Here is a 21772-nt window from a genome sequence, read left to right as displayed (position 1 = left end):
ACAACAAATTTGCTTTAACGTCTACGTCCCTAAATACTAATGACTATGATACGAAAAATCACACATGCCTATATAACTAGACTATATAGGATTTGTTAGTTGGGCCCAGGAAGATTGTTCGAATATTTAATTTTAAATAGATTACACAAAAGCTTAATTATCCACACAAAAAAGTATTAAGTGTCACTTACGAGCTAAGTATAAAAGTACGAGAAAATAGACTGCTTCTCGGCTGTGCCGTGCTTAGTATAGCTTCCCAACATCGACTAAAAGCTCAGCCCTAAAGATTTATGCTATATACCTACTACTGCATGCAATTTCGAATTTATAATAATGTTTTGGCCAATGCAAAAGTAGCCACAGGCTAACGTATGTATAGATATGCAACAAAATGAAAACTCCTACTTGAGTTATTATGGACACTTCATCTTAGAGTTGGATGGATGGAGCACCATTAGTCGAGATTGACTCAACTATAAACACCGTTTCATTATTTGTTTGTTATTACATTCCTCAAAAAATTGCGCTGAATTCTTTCGTAACTTGTAACAACTACTCAATAAATCTTCTCCTCACAGGTTTTATTAGCTTTGGTGAGAAACAAAATTCATCAAGATGGCTCTGAATCTCGAGTGATATCTCAAAAACGCATCTTCGTCCCTTGACATTCATTTTCAATACAGAGTGTCTCAGCGGCAAAGGAGCAGAAATTCCCAATTGTATCTGTGTTGGAAAAAGGTGCGACACTCTGTACCAAAGTGGACGTTAATCACTCTTCGATAGCCATTTTGTGACTTGGAATATGGACCTCTGAGAAGTGAAGTCATTCTTAGAATTTAGAGTTTCTGACAAAAGACTCACAAGACTATTTTTTTTAACCTGGAAGGGAATCTGCCAGTATGAAGAATCCTCATCGTCGCCATTTTCAGAGTTAGAAACTGACGCTAAGCCTCTGAAGATGGTGCCTGAAAGATACTAATACTAATAAAGAATTACGTTAACTTCACGTGACTTATCAATTATTAAGAATACATACGATGGTTTTAGCTTAGTTGAAGATGATATTTAAGCATCAGAAAGAGGATCAGAAAAGACCAAAAGTCTGGTTTTACACCACCGACGTTTCGCAATTTATTACTACATCATCAAGATAATCTAGTTGTTTTTGTTGTGTTATTGTACTATCAAGCTGCGAGTGACATGTAAATGACATACATCTAACTAGTATATTTTACTTTTACACAATGTCTTTTGTAAGATCTAGGTATGTTATAAAGGCCTAAAACAAACATGAAATAAATTGCAACACATACAAGACCAGCCACAGAGAAAAAAGTCCTGTTTGCGTTGCACTTTATTTCATTTTTCTTTTATGCTTTCATGATATACTCCTATTGTGTATACCACCATACAAAATATACAAGTAATGTTTATGTCATTCATATTTCACTGATAGCCACTGCTACAGCAGAAACAGAAGTTTAATTATTAGATCATCTTGATGATGCCATAATAAATTGCAAAATGTCGTTGGTGTAAAACTATGCTTTCAGCTTGTACTGATTCTCTCTACACTTACAAAGAAAACAGATCGGTAAACCACTTCAAATTTAGGTATTTTCTGAGATAAAACTTGACCATTTGAGTTATTAAACTAGGCACTTGGAGCAGGCGTGAATTGAAAATTCAAGGTACGAAGAGCAAGACCTCACCTGCCGCTAACTGGTTGTTACCAAGAACCTGAGTTTCAGCTTTGAAGACGGCCATCCATCTTGGGTTCAATATGGTTTTTGAACGGCCCTGTTATGCTTTAAATTTGCGGATGCAATTGCATACTTACACTTATATTCGCTATTTTTACCACAGTTGCTGACTTTTACGGACGAAACAACCTTACGTTAACATAGCTATTCGACTGAGAAATTTGCCTAATATTTCGAAACCAACTACCAAACCAACGCTATTCTGCAATAATCCCTGAACACACAGCAAGCACTAAATAAGGTGAAAACGCAAAATAAAGGTAGTGAGGGTGGAAAAAAACTAATGGTAAACTGCAATTAATGGTATTATTAAGTAAAAAAGCATTTACAACAAAAAATCAAAGAAAAACAAAACAATGTACAAATTTACTTTAAGAACAATTTTACCGTTAAATTAATAATATAACAACAAGATTAAAATGTAAAGTTCAGCGGTTGGGCTGGGTTTTTAGCAATAGTGAGGTACTGGGACGCACCCGAACCGCTTAAAGAGGAACAATAATAATCGTAAAAGAAATATAATATGATACATTCTAAACAATAAGCTAATATAACAAGTAACACTTTTCGAGGGCGCCCCAGAAACGCTACTTATCAATTTATATATCAAATCCAGTCTTCTCAAATTTATCAATACTTCAAAGTTCCTCCTTTTAAACTAAAAAAAGCATCAGCTTTGTTCGAGGCTCTAACTCACTCTTAACACAAAAACCTACTCACTCTTCAAAACTAGTTTCGCTCAAAAATCAGCCCAATCTAATGTCGTTTGAGTGGTTCTGAAATAGGATTGAGATCTCTCAGTTCCACAGTTCTAATGCCTTCGTTTTTTCTTCGATTAACAACAACAAGTAAAAAAATATAAATAATGCATAAATTATAGTAAAAAATGTCAGACGAGGCACCGAATGAGCTGTGTGGTCCCATTAATGCAACTGACATTAAGTACTGGCTCTATCGTTCCGAATATGGCTATAATTGAGGGCTTGGGGAAGTGTTTTTACGACCCTATAACAATTCCCACTTAAAAGCAACAATAATAAAATTTGGCATGTTTAATACCAATGGACAATAGGGATAATTGCGCAAGACAGATGTGTCTTCTTGTCGAAAGAGAACTAAAAATTGTGATTAAACTGAATCTCTATTTCTATTGCCCAGTAGTGCAGTAAAATAATATTTATTATTATAGGAATAATAATTAAACACTTAGATGCAATAAACAACAGAAAAGCGATATAATAACAGAAGGAACAATAATACTGATACACGGGTGTTTTAAATACAACTCTCCAGGCAAATTACATAGCCATATTTGAAACGACGATGATAAAATTGTTCTCTAAAGCGTATGAGGATGGGTAAACACTGATGAGTAAAACAATAAAATTCTAATTCACCAAATTCGATACTACGGGGCAATGCAATAATGGGACCTAGAACAAACCCAAACAGTATTTAACTAAAAACTTAAAAAACGCTAACTAAATAATTAAAAAAAAAACTAGCTACTAAGTAATAGTCTTGTGGTGCCGAAGCACGTGGAGCGTACACGGTCTGGATTTGGGAAATTTGCCTTGGCTTGAATTTTGAATAACTCTGAAAAATAAGGTGAACACCCGAACAAAGTTCCCGTCTAAGCGACACGTGCGCGGTCGCTATCTTAAACTTGGCAGCATCAACAAACAAATATAAAAACTACTCTACTAACTAAAAAATAATAAATGGTGGAGAAGTATTGCATGCACCGTATGTACACTTGCATTAATTTTACCTAACTTAGAAACGTAAATAATAATAAAAAATAGAAAACAAAACTAATGAACTAAACGTAAACAAAATGCCGGCAGCGGAAGCTTACATTAGGCACGGCACGCGATGTCGTAAAGGATGGCGTGGTCGTATAATTATATAAAATACATTATCGATATACTTATTATATCCAAAATTCACGACGGAGGAATATAAAAATGGAACGAAAGTAGCCCTGCAAAGAAACGCCTCGGGGTTGGAGATTAAAGTAGTGTCGGCCGCTTGAAAATTCGTTTTCTTTTTATCGGGTCATAGGCTGATCCTGGTCAAGTCAAGTGATAATAATGCGAGTCCGTTTGTTTACAGCGCTAGAGACTAAAACAAAGTTTGTGGGGTGACTAGGGTCGCTAACAACGCGGCTTCCCGCAAATAACAATGCTCTATTTCTAAAGACATTCACAACATACACGCATATTAAAATAGATCATTATCATATCATAGGATGATGCTCAATTATTAAGATTACAACAACGGCCCAGGCACCTCGATGCTTGGCTTAACACGTCTAATTTCAATAATATCCCTGTTTTAAAAATTGATAATTTGGTCAATCAACATTGGTGTCGGCTCGTCCGGAGCGACACTGCGCTCCGCATCGTTTCAAACGGGTAAAATATAAAAATATCAACATCGAATACAAAACTATTACAATTTCAAGTATTGTTAATAATTTCGACAACGAAAATAATTATTCAACGTCAACAGACCAGCAATCCGACCACTCCGTTCAAAAATGCATCAGTAATAAGTGTAGGGAATGGTTGCAGCTGGAGACCCTGTCGGGGCACGTGGCAACGTCGCCTATAGGCCAATAGGGGGAACCTGCACGTAGCGGTAGATGTATAAACGGTAATCCTTGCTGGCCAGTACCACTGAACCATCGTCCATGAGGGCCACGTCGAAGCACTGGGCATGCTTCACCTTGCTTTCGAGAGCCGAGACCAATTGTCCATCCTGGGTAAAGATAGTCAAGTTGAAGTTGTTGTGGTTGTCAGCGATTAATATCTCGCCATTGGCGTTTATCCCCACTCCAATGGGGTAATTGGTGATTCCTTCTCCACCGATCTGGCGCAAATAAACGCCCTCATAGCTGAACACCTTAACGCAATGGGCTCTATTGTCGCTGATGAAAATTTCTTGTTTATCATTGACAACGACGCCATTAGGGAACTCCAAGTGTTTGGAACACCCGAACTTCTGTAGCACCGTGCCAGTCTGGTCGAAAATAATGACGCGCATTACTTTGCACTCCACGACGACGATGCGTCCTTTATTGTCCACGGTGACGCCGCGAGGGTGCTGCAAGATATTCGCGCCGAACTTGCGCACGAACTGTCCGTATTGGTTGTAAATCTGGATTTGGTGCGTCGGCGAACGCTCAGTAACAATGATGTCACCTGAAGTGCGCACCACCGCTACTCTATTGGGATAGAGCAGCTGACCGTCGCGTTTACCACATTCTCCGAATTGAAACTTGAACCTCCCTTCTTTATCGAAAATCTGGATTCGATGATTATTCGTGTCCGCTACAATTATATCATTTTGCGCGTTTACCGCCACTCCACTGGGCTCAGTAAATTGTCCTTCCATAACTCCAAATTCTCCAAACTTGCAGTGATAGATCATCTTCTGCCTCTTGATTTGACTCTTAGGGGGGAAAATGGCGACTGATAACTTCGACGTTAAGTCCAACATGGGATCGGCGTGGGGTGTGGTAGTCAGCGCATAAGGGTCAACGCTGCCATTCTGGAAAATACTGTCTGTGGTGCCACCATTTGACCATTTTTCATAAGGATTGATGCCGTTCAAGTTAAGATCTCCGATGGTGGTGGAAAACGGGCCTAAACTGTTGGCACTGCTGAATCTCTTGCTAAGAATGTTTGACTCGAAGGGAGAAGTTGATTGGCTGGAATTGGCAATGTTGAAGGGACAATGAATGGCACCATTTAGACTTCCAGAACTGCCGTTTACGCTGCTTCCGCTTGAGCTGCTTCCGCCCCCGGTAGGCCTCGCAATTGGAGGCTGCTTACTGGGGCCTACGACGGTTTCGGAGTTTGAGCGCACGTAACCGAACGTGTTTCGAACTCCAACCTGGATTGCTTGGTAGTTTGACACAAATTCCAGTTCGCATGCCGACTGCACGCTTTGGTCTAAGTTGTAAGTGAGCAAACTTTGCAGTTTCGCATCCAGCAGTTTCCGGAACATCAGAATCTCCACAACATTAGCGCATTTATTGAGCCGTTCTACGAACTCGCAGGTCTTGTAGATTTGATCCACCGTTTCTTGGCCCTTCTGAGTGGCCACACTCAATGAGATTTGCTTTGCGGAAAAAACACTCTCCAGTTCTTTGAGAAGCTCTTGCTTGCGTTCTTCCAGCATTGAGCGGTAGAACTGGAACGTTTCGTTGATTTCGTTTTGAGCCTTGTGATACTGCACTTGCAGGCGGCTCGTTGCATGTTCCACATTCTTCAAAATATTCCTAATATCTGTTCCCTTGACTTTGGCTTCCGACACTGCGTGCTGGATTGCCTCGATTTGCTTGGGAGCTGCTTCACTAATTAACTCATATTCGTGCATACTAACGGGATGTTCCAGAGTCAAACATTCTTTACAAATTGGCACCGCACATGTCCTACAATAATACTTAATCAACTCAGACTTGTGTCTCGGGCAGATCATACTCTTTGTGTCACCGTTGGTCATGTTGCTAGTGTTGGAAATAAATCCGTTTTTGGGTTCGTCTTTGATGTCGGTGAGACTTAGCACTCGGTGGCCCTCAAAACAGTGCATAAACTGATGAGCCATGAGGCAGTTGGAGCAAAGGAAATTGGCACAATCTACACAGCGCGCGACTGCGTCGAGTTTCTTGTGTTTGCAACCGGTACAACGTGGGGTCACCGGCTGGAACGGTTCCAATTGGTCCGCACTAAATAACAAATTGTTGAGGATACCTTCTATGGATTCGGTGTTGCAACGTGGACACACCAACTTATTGCGTTCGAGGCAGAGGTTGCAAAATGTGTGGAAGCAAGACAAAAGCTTGGGATCGGAGACTGGCTCTCTGCACTGCTGGCAATGGAGCTCTGAAGGATCGCTATCTCGGTCCACCGAATCACTAGCTGGAGGGGAAGAGCCACTAACTGAAAGAGGAGAATCCTCCAATGGAGAAAGGGAAAGATAATCCACTTGATCGCTGAATGATCCAATCGAATTTGCTCTTGGTAAAGACTCTAGAGACGGTGTCGGTGACGCCATCTTCAGTTACCCGTCATCCCTGAAACAAACAGAGACTTTTATTAGGACTTGTTCTTCTGTTACCTATACAAGAAATACACGGCAGATTGATTTGAGAACGCACTCTAGAGACGAAAAAAACGTTTGCCGAAAACGCAGTCGGGTTACGATATTTTATATCGTTTACGCAAGCAATAAGAAAGACGAAAACATCCATCATTTTCCATGACACAACATCCCAGCGGGCCCAGAGACAGATAACGTGACAATAGTTTTCATGATGGGGAAGTTGGCGCTTAAGGGCAATGACTATTGTAATGTTGTCCACGTTGAATTAATTTCCCTTTTCAACTTTTATGTTTGTTCCAAAAATAGAAGTACTACTATAGATCACATTATAACGTACGCTTCAAATAAATTAGTAAACCCACACAACCCACTGTAGGATCAACCAACACTCGGAGGTCGTTACACAGTATGCTAATAGACTTGAACATTGTATAAAGAACTCTTTGTATCGTTGGGAGGTAAGGCGAACAACCTGTGTGAGATCGACATATTGTTGTCGCCCAGATTTTTCTATTACCCAGGTGGTCTGGAGCTGCACTAGCAAACATTTCATTTGGCTTTTTACGTTAAAAAAAGCTAGATGGCTACAAAGAATGTTTTCTAAACATGCGGGACAAAAGTAGGTGTCTCTTGGGTCAAAACAAGAAAAACTATTCTTATACACGTACAAAGGTATGTGCGGAGTCACTCCGGAATCATGTCACGAAGACTATAAGTTAAATCAATAATTGATAGCAATTAAAACGGCTTTTATCTCCAGGAGCATGGGTGCCGAAGTACTCATTAGTCGTAATGTCTATGTGCTCAGCATTTAGGTACTGTTTCACAATAGTTAGGGCCAAACGCAGGTCGTCGGACCACTGTTGACACTATTTAATGTCATCAAGATTTTCATGCAATTCACATATCGATTGTAGGTTTCAACAAGGGTTATCTGTTGTTATCGAGGAAGACAACTAAAGCCTTTAATTCGTCCCACACACCACCAAGTACGAATAACAGGTTGCTAACAGAAAATTTTCTCGTCAAAATGATGAGCTGTAACGCACTACTAATTCTTAACAAAGGTTTTCTGTGCCGTTTTAAAGTCCATTTGAACGGTTTTTGTGGGTTTCACCGCGCTTTGGCACTCAAATCCATTGAGAGTTGATCAATTAACAGCGAATCGGTCTCTGTATAGAATACGGTGCCAATTTGAACCTGAAAAATTACGGAAGCAAAGAGCATAAACACCAAAGATGTTTGATGAAATTTCGTCTCATTTTCATCTGATTATTCAAACGTCTGTGCAACCGGACTAAGCAAATAAACTTTGTAGCTGATTTCTCAATTGGCTCCTCATCGAAACAAAACAGCTACGCATTAAAATTTCAAGATGTCACCCCAACGCGCACTTATCGGAGATTAACTTTCAAAACGGATTATAAAAACTTACCAGCTTCTACATCTAAGCAATTTTCTGAGTTTATATTCCCATAATATTAGAAACTAGCGTCGGCGTTATGAACATTTACGAGTTTTAACGCTTATTTATAGCACTGCGCGTTTTATTGTCCTGCGACGAACTGATGCGGCCCGAACGTTCGAAATCGTCGCAACCCTCGCCGAACAAAACAACGGAACGGTGTCTGGCAGGGAGGGTCGCAGTAGGCACAACTCGTTCAACAACCCGAGAGTTACTGAACACACTTCGGCGATCCTCCCGCAGGAAATAATTCAACGATGATTCAGAGACGGCGACGCGTTGCGGGGGTGGCGGCAGCAGGGGTGGCCGACGGACCCTTTCTTGAAATGTTTGACTGAGGGGCTAAACCATGGGAAAATCCACTATAGCGGGGAATTTTCCGTGAGTTGTTTCAACGACCCCGTCTGGGTGGGGGAAAGTTCAGAGGGCGCTGGAACTGGCGAGAAATGTACTTTGCAATAAATGGCACGTGGACGAAATCTTCACATCTGGCTTATTAAACTTTCCAATCGGATTGTTCGCTCGCGGCTACAGTATTCAATAAAAAGCCCCAGAACGCCGGCATAGAGGGCAGGTGTCGTTGGCTCGAACAGGAATGCAGCCGTAAAACCAGATTGTTTCCGTTTAACCAACGTTTTCACCGTCTGTTTTTAATTCGGTTTCCAAAGGGAAACTATCTATATTACAGCACACCTAAATAGGTTCACGTTTAGAGACGCTTAACCCGCCCGAACCCCCTTATTTTTTCAAATAGAGTTAATGTTACTATAGTAAATGTGGGGTTTCAACTTCAACAGCTGCTCTATATTTTTTCGGAGCAAATAATACCTACACGCGATTATGCAAATAAGCTGGGGACTGGAAACCCGCATCAAAGAAGAGGGCTGCAGACCTACTTCGGTGTAAAAACAACTATTTTTGGCCCTCTCCGCCTGTGAAAATATCTTGACCTCAGTTTATTCTTAGAACTCCACTTAAATGCTCTAAATATGGCTTTCTGGAAAAAGCATCCACAAGGCCACTTTGTCTGCGTATAGCTATTTCTGTCGTAACGTAATAATTTTCATTATAATTTCTTAATTATTTTGCAAATGCTCGTAATTTACCATAATCACGAAGCCAACTATTGATCTATAAAATTCCCTAAACCCAAATAAAAAACCGCCATAAGAGTAATTTCCCTGAAAGCGATCGCCGAAGAAGGAAAACCCAATAGAACAATAAAAGCTCAAGATTGAATCGCTATTGAACTGGGGGGCATTGCCTCTACGCTCCGTGGCCCCAAGAAAAAAGGACCTAGACTGCGGTCTGTCTTCTCCGTGGGTTCATACACAGACGCCGATGCCCCTAGACAAGAAAATTGTACTAAAGTCAGGGTTGAATGTACTATATTTCATTTTGATTTTAACACATTTTTTTAGGAAAAAAATCGCATTTGAACTCACGTAATTTTTGAGTTGTTTACAAATTTTTTGGACATTGAATTTATTGTACTAAACGTTAGTACAATTCACAAAAAGGCTTAATCCCACGGCTAGCCAGCCGGCACTGAACTATTGCGGCGGGTTTACACGTTCACGTTGTCGGGCTCGTTCCGGCCAACCACCTTCATACTCCTTGGCATTTTTACCTTCCACGAAAGCGTCCGCGATAGGGCGGCATTAAAATTTATGACTGCTCGAGGATGTGCCTTCTCTACCTTTTCTATTACTTTTATTTCGAGTTTTAGACGGACGAGATACCTGCAATTGTCTGCATTTTTTATTCAGAGTTTCAGGGACCTTTGTTCGAACTGCGACGGTGAATGCAGGAAGTTTACGATACGAATAATGATTATTGGGAAACAGACGAATGAAACTAATGTATAGGAGCCTTTATGTGATTTAAACCCTGACGGGAGGTTTGCTCTTCTGCTATAAACAAACATTCTGCATACCATAACCACTTTCTGCGTCATAATTTCGGTAACAAGAAACAGCAAATGTCTTATAGTCAATTTACACTTCAAATGACACGAGGTTGACGTGTGGCTTCTGTTTTGCTACGCTGAGATGGCTCGGCAGCCATTAGTCACGTTGTTATTGGTCATAAATATTGGATTTATTACATTATATTGTTGCACTATTATATCACATTATGCTGACACTCTAAGAGTAAACGCTTACTGAATTATTTAATTCACATTCAGACTAATGAGGGTTTCGGAGGGTTCTCTATTTTATTGTCTAGAGAGACAAACTTAGCAATTCCTTAATCAACTGCTTACCCACATTACCTAAAAACATTAATCAGTTCTAGGGATAATGGCGGCGAACTATAACGAATGTGTTACGAACTAATTCTTAATAAAGATTATCGGTGCTTTTTTTAGCGGTTTTCGAGAGTAAAATAAAAATATGTGGAATTTTTACAACCTTTTTCAGTCGAAAGATTTTGTTCTAGATCTAAATTTGGCTCTGCGCCAGCCCCTCTTACAAAATTTCCTGATTGCAGTCTATAATCACGATAAGTTCAATTTAACCATAATTCCCATTTGCCCATCGATACATCACCTAGACAGCCTTTGCCCTGTTTACCGCCCTAATGCATTGTTTTCATTCAACAAGTTCAACGACCTTCGCAGCCGCCTCCCGTCGGCGGCGCTTTCAATTTGATAAAACCAGCTGCGAATGCCAAACAGAGATCCCGCCGGATTACTGACAACTAAGACAGATCGGATCGAGGGAGCAGCGCTCTTCCAGCGAAAAAAGGGAGATTCAACAATCTAATAAAACCCTAGATTTTGAAGCCGGCATGCAACAAATGCCTCCAATAACGAATCATCCAGGAACGTCTCCCGTGTACCTTTCCCCCACTTATCGGCTGAGCCTTTCCAACGTACACGGCGGGGCAAATGTACGGCATTCGACTATTTAGCTGGATAAAGTGGGGCGAATTTGTGAATTGAGGGACCAACTCCCTTAATAATAAATTTCAAAATAAATTAAAGCGTAGTTTAATTCAGGATGAAGCAACTATTAATTATTTGGTTATCTCAAACAGTTTGTCAAGGTTTAGTTGCTACATACGATATTGAAGTTACAGTTTAGCAAAGAATATTTGTTAGGGAAAAATCTTCTGCTAGTTTCTATGGGCATTTGAACCACTGGATGTCGGAGGGGTGAACCAGACGCGTCGCGGCGCTCGATCAATGTCCCGCCAGTGCTGTGGGGACCACGCCGTCGCCATGACAACCGCTAAGGGTGCAACCCCACCATGTCGCGCTGCAACAAGGTGGCCGGCACCCAGGAAGTATGGAAATCTGTCGTCGCCCACTCAAATTTAATTAATTTTTCAAAGTTTCCTTTGGTTTTTGGCGTACGATATTCTATTTCACTCACTCTCGAGGATAAATCCCTCAGCAAATGTTGTTATTAAACATACGAAAATTCGTTAAATTAATATTTATTTTACGGTTAACAATCAATTCCTCTGTTTTCCCTGGGCACTTGAAAAATTACTAGCTTTTCGCCACACAGACTTTTCTGTACTCAAAACGCGTCAGTAATATGATATAATGATTAAATATGGCCACTGGGAGCTAGAATATCGCTCTCAATGGGAAGCACATTGCTCCCAGCGGCCATTTTGAATCATAAACATTTTCTTAGCTTCTGAAAATACTCCATTATAATAAGTGGTGTTACTAATTTCCCTGCCAAGGATTTAAGCCTTATTTTACCCGACAAACTCATCCTGCTTTTACCCCATATTCAGTTTTTAATTACAAAATGGAAAGTTCGAATAAGACTGAGAAAACACTGGAAAGCGGCGCACCAACAACAAGGACCTCAATACGCTTTAAGTGGCTTTTCCGTTAAAACAGAGCCAGCAAACAAACTCTTACTTTAAAAGGAGTACCGGGGGGCTTAAGCGGATCTACTCTCGCCATGTTCGGGCTTAAATTGCGGCAATGAATTCCTCAAGAAGAGTTTCGGCTCCCCATATTACTCTAGGGTGAATGTGACATAAATATTGTTGCACAATATTGTTTTTTTCGCGTCGCTAACGGAGAAAAGTTTAAAATCCATAAACTCAATCCCATATTCCAAATAGGAATAAACAGGGTAGATTCGCAGGAAAACATGAATATTTTCTTCGCACAATGACGAATCTTATTACTATTGCAACAGAAACTCATAGCAACGCAGTAGCGACGTCTACTGGAACGAGCTAATAACTAATTCATAACGAAGATTTTCCGATTTGTTTTGAGGTATTTTTGAGTTTTTGCATGTTATTACTGAATTTTAGCGATTGAAACCCGATACTAATAACTTGTAATTTAAAAAGGGTAATTCCCCCTTTGGATGGTTTAGACTTTAAAATGAATTCTTCGGGCAGCTTTTCCGTACCCAAAGTCGCAGTGGCATGAACCTGCCATTAATATTTTCGGACAATATCCTTTTTTGAAAAACAAAAAATTAAAAAAAAAAAACATGAAATCAAACATCCTACAGTGATTCCCGGTAGCCAACGTGAAAAAAGTGGTCTTAATACCGTATTAGAGTTTAATTATGGCTTAAGAGCAGGCAATGGAGCGACGGTGTCCTTGAACTTGAAGAATAAAAATTACGTCATTAAAATTGAAATGTAATCACTTCAAGCCGCGCCGTAACCGGCGAGGTAACTAACCAATATCAAGGTCAACCGTGGAAAGGAAAAGGAAACGTCATGCTGGTAGTACTGATCGATCTAGTACCAGCATTGCTTTATACAAGGTATATACTTCTGATGATGAAGAAAAACGATGGAGAAAAATGAGTGTTGTAGATGTACTTTTCGTTAATAGAAAAACATATATATATCTTCCCATTTCCCATTAAATTTCATTGACCTGAGTAACACCGTGATTATAATGATCCTTGTATTAGATTGGAAGTGAATATAGAAGATGGGTACAGGACGGTCTTTTTCAATCGCTCAAATCAATATCACGCATACACACTTACTTTACAGTATAAACATGTATGATGGTGGATCTAAAACTAAAGGTTGTTGGCTCTAAAGCGTTGGCACGAGTTATTTTGATCATTTCAAATCGTATTTTCGGAATGTAAATAAACGAAAATAAAGTGCTCGTTTGTTTTGCCTCCTTCATTCTCCAGAAAATCCGGCGCTTGAACTGTGCCCGACCGTTTTCAATGCCAAAAATCAACTATTTTCAATGTCAATGGCTAATAGGTCATTCCATTTTTTTGTTCCGCTCATTAACAGTGCCATTATCGTCTGGCTCAGTGGCATATTTCTCTATAAGATTCATGAATGGGGATAATTTTAAAGCTAAAACCTCGAATGTACCTATACTCGATTGGCATTAATCAAAAAGATTAGGATATCGAGACGTACTTAGACTTCAGGATTGGAAGAATTAAGTGCCCATGGACGGTGATATATCTACAGCATAATTCATTGACATTTGGGAAATCTAAAAGCTGGAGATGCTACATATCAAATAATGCCCCATTGATGTAAACATACCTTAATCTAATAATATCCAGATAATAAAAATAAGATTAAAAAAAATAAGTTGCCAGTACGTTAATTTACTGGCCCTTAGGGTTATTTTCTGCAACATGAGTTTTCTTCTCATAAATATCGTGATATACTCAAAAAATCTCAATGATCTTTAAAAAGAACATTCGTGATAATCAAATATAAAATATGGGACCATGAATTTTAAGTTCAATGATACTAATAAAGCTCGATTTTTATACATTTTTAAGTTTTATTTAATCGAGTAAGACGTAATGAGTTATCACCAAGACAAACTCTCAGAAAAAATCATTCATCTAAGCGAGAGCTTGAGGGTGAGTAAACCACGACCGAGACCAGAACTTTAAAACCTTGTGTGTTAAATTGAACAATAAATATTAAACGGTAATTAAGTATCGAGGTAAAACCTTTAAAATAAAGTTTTTAGGTGTTGGAGGTGTATAATCTATTGATAAAATCTATTAAAATTTTAGGTTAGGATCAGCAAAAGTTACTCGATAAATCGCCTCGGTTGCCAACACATCGATGAACTTCTTGGGTGTAAATTGATGAGTAAAACTGGCAAAAATATCAAAATCATGGCACAAAGAACTAGAATATACCTAAAGTGCAGTATCTACCTACGTAATATAATTAATTATCTTAACCAATCGCCCAACATGAGACAAGGAAGGTTTGAGAGCCCGACCTCGACCATGAACCAAGCTATTTGGGAGGGGGGTTTGGTATTGACAACAAAGAACCGTTTTCAATGCCAGTTTCCCCGACAAGAATACAGAGAAAGGTTTTGTCGTTAATACTGCATATCACAAAACCTCAGGTGTTAACTTTTAAAAATGGTTTATCAAAGAACAAAGACAATAAATTCTTGATATGTTCGTTGGCTCCCAACTACCAAGTGTAAAATACATTAGATTCTAACGCAGTAGGCGGTGAGCCGTAAACGTAGGGCGTTGATTAAGCAATTTACTATTTGCCATTAAACATCTAACAGATGAATTGATAGCGGATGTGCCTCTGATATCTTAAAGCCTTCTTAAGGTTTTTGTAGTGATCTTTCTACTGCTACCATTATTCTACTACTACCACATGCAATATAAGGGGAATCGTGGAGAAATATTTACATTTTTTTCCGCACTCGTTCCGTTGAGTATCAATTGATTGAGACGTGATAAGGTCGGTAGTGGCAGACGACTAAGGTTATACTGTACGATGGCCGTTAATTTGAATTTACTTACGTTCGAATAACAGCAAAAGATTAAAGCAAATGAAAAACCCGTTGCCGTAAAACTGAGGAAAACATTCAAACTAAACACCAAAACACATACACACGCGGTTTATTTTTAGGGGGGACTCGAGCCCAAGTCTTCTTTATCTCGTCTCGCAAACTGAGCGCACCGACTACGTTCAACATTCTTTCGTTCGACCGGCGCGCCTCCCAACGATTTTTACCTCCCGCCTTTTTCGTTCTACAGCCGGCAGATGTTAAGTAAAATAAGACAGAGCTAGTTCCAGGGACCCTCCTGTTCATACCGAATTTATTCAGAAGGGCCCCCACCGCTCTCTGTCTGCAGTCATAAGGGCTGGCTGAGCCCCTTTTTTCAAATAATACGGATATGCACACACAAGGGGCTCGAATTAAAGTTTGCGCGACGCATAGAACAAAGATTTTGCCAATTTTTAATGTCATTTGTGTCATTCTTTTGGTGTAAATTAATCGTTAGGTTTGTTCTATATTGCGTTCTCTTTACACTAGCTTGCACTTGCTGCACCAGAGCTTTCTTTATTATAAATACGAGATAACTGAATGTGTTCTCTATGGTGTTGTATTCAAATTTGGTGCAGTAATGTGCTAAACTTGTTGTCCTAGGCTTTGAGCTAGGGCAACTAGTTCAGGACATATCAACTTTGTCAAGGATGTAACCAAAGAACGCTTTGTTGTTTGTTGTGTTCTATATATCAGCATTCAATTCCATCTAAATTTTAACTCGGAAAGTTCACTCTGACTTAAAAATTAACGTCTGGTGATATATTTCTAAGACAAGACACAGACCAGAATCTATGAGTCGCCAGTCCCCACGACGACAGTGCATTAACTGTTAGAAGAGATTTACATGTTTTTCAGTGTGCCTTTAAATTGGCTCGTATTTGAAGCTTTCTCGATCCAAATACTCAAGAGACTACAGCAGATTTTAAAAATTTAATATCCATGAAAAATATAATTCGTTTTAGAATAATAATTTAAGAAATAATCTTTAGAACGCCTCTAATTTTTGGAGTTATCTTTCGTCTTGAGAAATTTTAGTCAATAGTTAAATTTTCAAATTTAATTTTTTACTAAGTGGTTTAAAGATTAAAAATATTCAGAATTCCGAACAGAAAGTCAAACATTGGAGATTCAATTTGGGGTACGAGAAGTCTAAAGTTCTCTAATTCGAGACAGATTTAAAAAATTCTGCAGTTTCACGTCGTTACGTAAAAGTCGACGAAATTTGAAAAAAAATATGTGCCCAGTCTTTCTTTAGCGTAAAGGTTCGTTGTGTTGATATGCAGGCTTCTATGTAAAATGTGGCAAAGTTGCGCAATTTAATCGAAACTGTACCAATGGCGAGCCTCGAATTTGGACCACCCTGTTGTTATTTCAATATATTGAGAGCTGAGTAGGTCCATAAGGCCCATTTTAAGCTCAGATTTTTGAATCAAGGTAGTCTAATGTTCTTCTGGAATGACACTAAAATGATTATTTGACTTTTTTACATAAAAAAAAAAATTTTTTAAACAGGTATCGTGGTAGATTTCTGTGTATCGTGAGGATTACAATAGTTTTCATAGCGGTTTCTTATGGCTAATAGACTCCGAAAACAATTCTTAACGTTTCTGTTTGCCTCTAAAAGAAAACAGTAGCTGACATATTAAAATTCTTTGCTTGTTCGTTAGTAAAGCAGGCAATGCATTGTAGATAAACATTGTACGTACCGGATGTGGCTTAAAATTCGTTATATTTCACCAGCAGACGACAAACTGCTGGTAGAAGTCGTTACGGTGCCTGACGAAACGTTTATAGTCGTTAGTTTTGAAGGGTTTGGATTAAGCTGGAAACACATGTATGCTCTTGCTGTATACAGGGTGTCCGGAAATAACGTTGAAATACTTGAAGAGGTGATTCTAGAAGTTAAAATAATAAAAAAAGTTCTTATAAACATACCTCAAAAATTGCTTTTTAAAGGGGTTAGAACCCTTTAAAGGAGGAAGATGGTTTTTTCGCAATATTTTCTAAACGGTTTGTGTTAAAACACCCTATATATATCATCAGTTGCTTTATAGCGTTTTCGGCTCACTACTCTTAATTCGATCTACGATCGCTCCATAAGTGATCTGTGACGTCAAACTTTAGACGTCTTACGATCTCGACCAACTTTGGATCGCGAATCGAGCGAGAACCCGAACGTGATTGGAACTATGAAAAGTGTCAAATACATAATTGAAGTTTTCCCCCATCACGTCGCTCTGTCAAAGTTTGTCATTAGTGCAGTTAAAGTTGTAAAATAAATTATAAAAGATAATCCTCGAGAGGTAATTCCTTTTAAACATACGAAGCACAAAAATTCAGTAAACTAGATAACTAATTACAGTTGCCGTTGTTAGTTATTATGCTCTTTGGCGTGAACTAGTAAAAGAGGCCTCTCTACTTTAACAGGGTTCGGTAAGATTGTTTTGATAATTAGTATTATTATTTGTTGGTTAATTGCATTGTTCAGCATTATTTATGTCATAATCACCTATGTAAAAGTTCATAATGTGATGGCAGCTTCAGTCTTTTGTTCCTTGTTCGTTTCGACTTACGACCTAACTTTTTTAATCAGGTTTCAGAACTTCTTGCAATATTTTTCACCATCAGCTTTATGTGTTCACAGTGTTAGATTCACTGTTTTCTTATCTTCAAATGTTTTTTTACAAACTTATCGAAGCCTCTAAGTTACCTACGAATATTTGGACAGCTAACTTGTCTATATTGGAAAAGTTCCTTTTACACTACTAGTCTAGTAAACTGTAAGTACTAGTACACTCCTATGCCCATTATATTAAAGATTTCATTGGGGGTGTCAATTTAAAAATACTTAATGGTGATTAAAATTATAATCTACAAATTCTCCTCATTTGCTTCCAATCTTTGTACATTTAAATGACCATTCTATAATAAGGACCGACTTCAAGATCAGTTCCCTTTCTAATTCGGGTTACGGTGTATTTAATTAACCATTCATCATCTACTACAAGGAAAATCATGTACACATTTATTGGAATAGGTACATAAGTACCACCTACTTACCCAATTAAAACTTTATAAAATAAAAATAGTTATCTCAAATTGCTTACTTATTTTTATCTCTTCAACCATGTCAGTTGTTGTTTATTTGGAAAATTTTTCATTACTTATTTAAATGTTATTACAGACTGCAGAATAATTGATTTTACTTAGAATTTTGGGTGTAAAGGCACTAGACATAAACAAATAAACTACACCGGCAAACCATCTTCGGAGGTTGGTTGGTGGGTCTAGTTAAGTTTGACGTTGCGGTTTAAACCACAGATCAAGGAAATTCGACTGATTAACTTTCTGGTCAGCCAGTAATAACTTGTTTGAATAGTTTGGTCCCCGAAATAATTCTTTTGAAACAAATTCAAAGGATCATGTTGACATTTACGAAAATCGATTGGAGCAGAACCTCTCCACCATCCAATCACCTTTTCTGCAATTATTTTATTATTCTCCTATCACAATTTGTTGCTAACAAGCTATATTGAGCTATGACATAAAATTATACCAGAAGTGAACGGATGAGCTCTCAAGGTGGTAAATCATGAGTTCCAAACAATGTTATTTGTCATCTTAAGGCTCTTAACAAATATCCGAAACCTTTCTACAGCCTTGCTTTAGCCATTTCGCAGAACTATGGATTTATGTAATTTGGTGGAGTGTCAAGGTTGCCGAGCTAATGATGGAGGAAATAATGGTCAAGTTACTGTTAGCGCAACTATCGAATCGGTTTCACGGGGATTAGCCGATGATCATAATATTAAGTTATTGCGGAGCGATAAAGATGTTAATTATTACAGCCATAAGCGGAGCTGTTACGCCGCTGCATTCTAACTGCAAAACCTGACCTAAGCCACAAAGAACGGAGTGGCATCAGAACAAAGAAAGGTCGTGGCAGGGAACGAGACGATTGATGACGGCATCGCGAGTTGAATCGCATTTTGAAATGTTGATAACATTTTCGGAGGTCGTCGATTCTCGAATGTTTGTGGGGATATTTTTAAATCGCCAGACAAGGCTGATCGAAATCTCAAACACCTCTTATAAATCAAAACAACTCTATTAATATGCATGCAACTGCAAAGTTGAGCGTGAAATTTGATGGTAAACATAATGAAGCACATTTTCGCAAGATCGGCAAAGACCAAACGATCTTATTCAGAAATATGTGTAGTCATGCGGGACATCTTTGAGTGTGAGTGAACCAGAAATTGTTCGAAAACCAGCCAGTAAACTGGTCAGGAAAAGTCCTACAAAAGTTTGTTGATGTAATGGTGAATCGTATGTGCGTTATTATAGCAGGAAAGCGCACGCGGCACAATCTGTCAGAACGCGCAACTAATTACGTCTCCACGCAGAATAATTCGACCCTGTTTTGAGTTTTTCCATCATCTTTTTATTGCTTTTCGCAGCTACATCGATTCATCAAACAGTCACAAAGACAACTTGTAACCCGAATTAGAACTACTTCCTCAAAGCCGCTATGTTTGCAATTCCGATCTACTTAACTCCATAACGTGAACCTAATGCTTCTCATAATCAATACTTGACTCGATTTTCTTTGAATGTATTAAAGTTTCAATAATATTCAGTAGCTTAATTAATCAAAATTTAACGATCGCAATGAACAAAGCCCTACTATATCGTTCTAAAAACACTCGAACAAAGACCGAGCTCTATGTGCAAGAACTACAAATATCGTTCTTGTAAGGGCATTGGAATAATTTAAAAGCGGTCTGGCGGGGCCACTGCCACTTGCTTTGGCGCCAAATGACACATTAAAACACCACTTGACGTAACGAACATTCATTCTATTTTTCGTACAAAGGGTTTCCCGCGAAATATCATTGAAAGGGGAGGAAACAGCCCTTGAATGGGTGAGTTTTAACTTTTAGTGATGCAGTTGTTAACTGTTTTGTACCTAATTAAAATGATGGGATTTGGGGGAGAACAAATGTGCAGTTGTTGGACTTTTAGTTAAGAAGTAAATAAAATTAAAACGAATCTCGGAGGTAAAATGGATGAAGAATCGCCGTATACTTGCCTATTTGGCGCCTAAAAACTGGAAGTCACAGCACCGTTGGAAGGTCGTTTTAAAGGTGGATAGGTAGCATACAGAAGAGGAATTCAAGTTTAGGTTTCTTAAGGCTTGCGGCAACTTTGTTTCGGCTACAAAGTGTCATGAATTGGTTTAACGTCGACTCCAAGAACAGAAAACGTGACTGAATAATTGCTTCGTTAAGGAAATCACCAGATCAAAAGAGAATTATTTATGATCCGTTAAAACTCCTCTATACAACAAGAGCGAGAAGAGAACTTATTTGATGACAATACAGAAATCTTGAAGCTGTTGCACAATGCTGTGAAATTTTTCCATCCATCTGAACGCTGCTTTTGATGATGGAGATTAATGAATGTAAATCTGTCTATAGCCTCCGAGAAAAGATGAGAAAAGATTCGAACAGGTCAAATAAACTCCTCGGTTGGTCATATAGGCCTATAAAATGTTTCTAAGAACTCTTTTGGTGGTCGACACTGTCAAGTAAATGTGGTCGGTCTCAAGATAATATTTAGTTCGAGAAGTTAGATTTCCTGTGTAGAGTAGCTGAAAGTGACAGCAAATAGGGCGTGAGGCTATTGGCTAAAATTGTTGATTAGTCCTTTCTTAGACAATATAAACGAGCTTTTGCGATGTCTCAATGATTCAAAGACGAGTGAGGTTACATTGGTAAAATGAATTAACCAGTATTTAGGTAAACTGAAATTTAAAAGCCAGGGGATAACGTAAACACATCGAGAAAAATAATGTAAACAGTAGTGCATTTCCTCAAAAAAGGCCCGTTTTATCTTCCACATGTTACCAGACGTTGCCTTCTGAAAACAAGATATATCTCGATGTGTTTATTTGCTTATGGTTCAAGCAGTCGGCGAAGAGAGGAAGCAGAGACCCCTTAAACTATATCATAAATATAAAATTGAGAAATCAGTAGCGTTCTGGCTTAGATCAAAAAGGTTCATATTACAGCCTTCTTTGAGACTCTTGAATCAGAGACCATCGGAGAGGAATATTTTCATGAATTAAAGCTAGTAAGCACTAAAAACTTGCAGGTTCAGAAAAGTTTTTTACCTCAAATTGTGTTGATCAAATTTTTCAAGAAGAGGCGCCTAACCAAATATAATATAAACAACTAGGTAATTACCATTCATTTGAAATTGAGATAGTTCACTCGATAAACTTGGATCTCTCTAACATTGCTAATATTAGTCTTAATCCTCTGAATTTGCTCGAACTCATTCGGACGTACTCACTGAGCGAAAGGCATACAAAGAGGTAATTATAACGATCTCTCTGCAAACGATAATCTGGAAACTGCTTTATCCATTTTGCGTTTAAATTAACCTGGCACTGTGTGGAATAATTTGTGACAACAGTCGACAAAGGTGACATTCCGCATGAGGTAACTTTGAGTATAACATTTAAGCGCAATATGCAGCTTGTTATTACGGCCAAACTTCCTGGATAATTTAAATTGCTGGATGAATTAAATTAGAATTAAAGCTGTGAAGAATTTCTTTCAA

At 38.6% G+C, this 21772-nt stretch overlaps 1 protein-coding gene across 4 annotated transcripts in view; it reads right to left on the bottom strand.

Moving 5' to 3' along the window:
• Positions 1–2050: 2050 nt before the first annotated feature.
• Positions 2051–21772, bottom strand: part of brat (brain tumor) — a 62698-nt gene continuing 42976 nt past the window's right edge. For 2 of the 4 annotated variants that reach the window (XM_066389945.1, XM_066389944.1), the window contains exon 2: positions 2051–6846. In XM_066389945.1, the coding sequence (XP_066246042.1) occupies positions 4374–6827 (2454 nt within the window). In that variant the 5' untranslated portion in view covers positions 6828–6846 and the 3' untranslated portion in view covers positions 2051–4373. Of the gene's footprint in view, positions 6847–14495; positions 14518–15113; positions 15332–21772 lie in introns of those variants that run through there. The other 2 variants (XM_066389943.1, XM_066389946.1) reach the window with 2 other exon arrangements.

The sequence above is a fragment of the Euwallacea similis genome, chromosome 5, assembly GCF_039881205.1.
Source record: "Euwallacea similis isolate ESF13 chromosome 5, ESF131.1, whole genome shotgun sequence".
Lineage (NCBI taxonomy): Eukaryota > Metazoa > Arthropoda > Insecta > Coleoptera > Curculionidae > Euwallacea > Euwallacea similis.
Note: the sequence above shows the minus strand (reverse complement) of the source record. Positions and strands in the feature narration are given on the sequence as shown.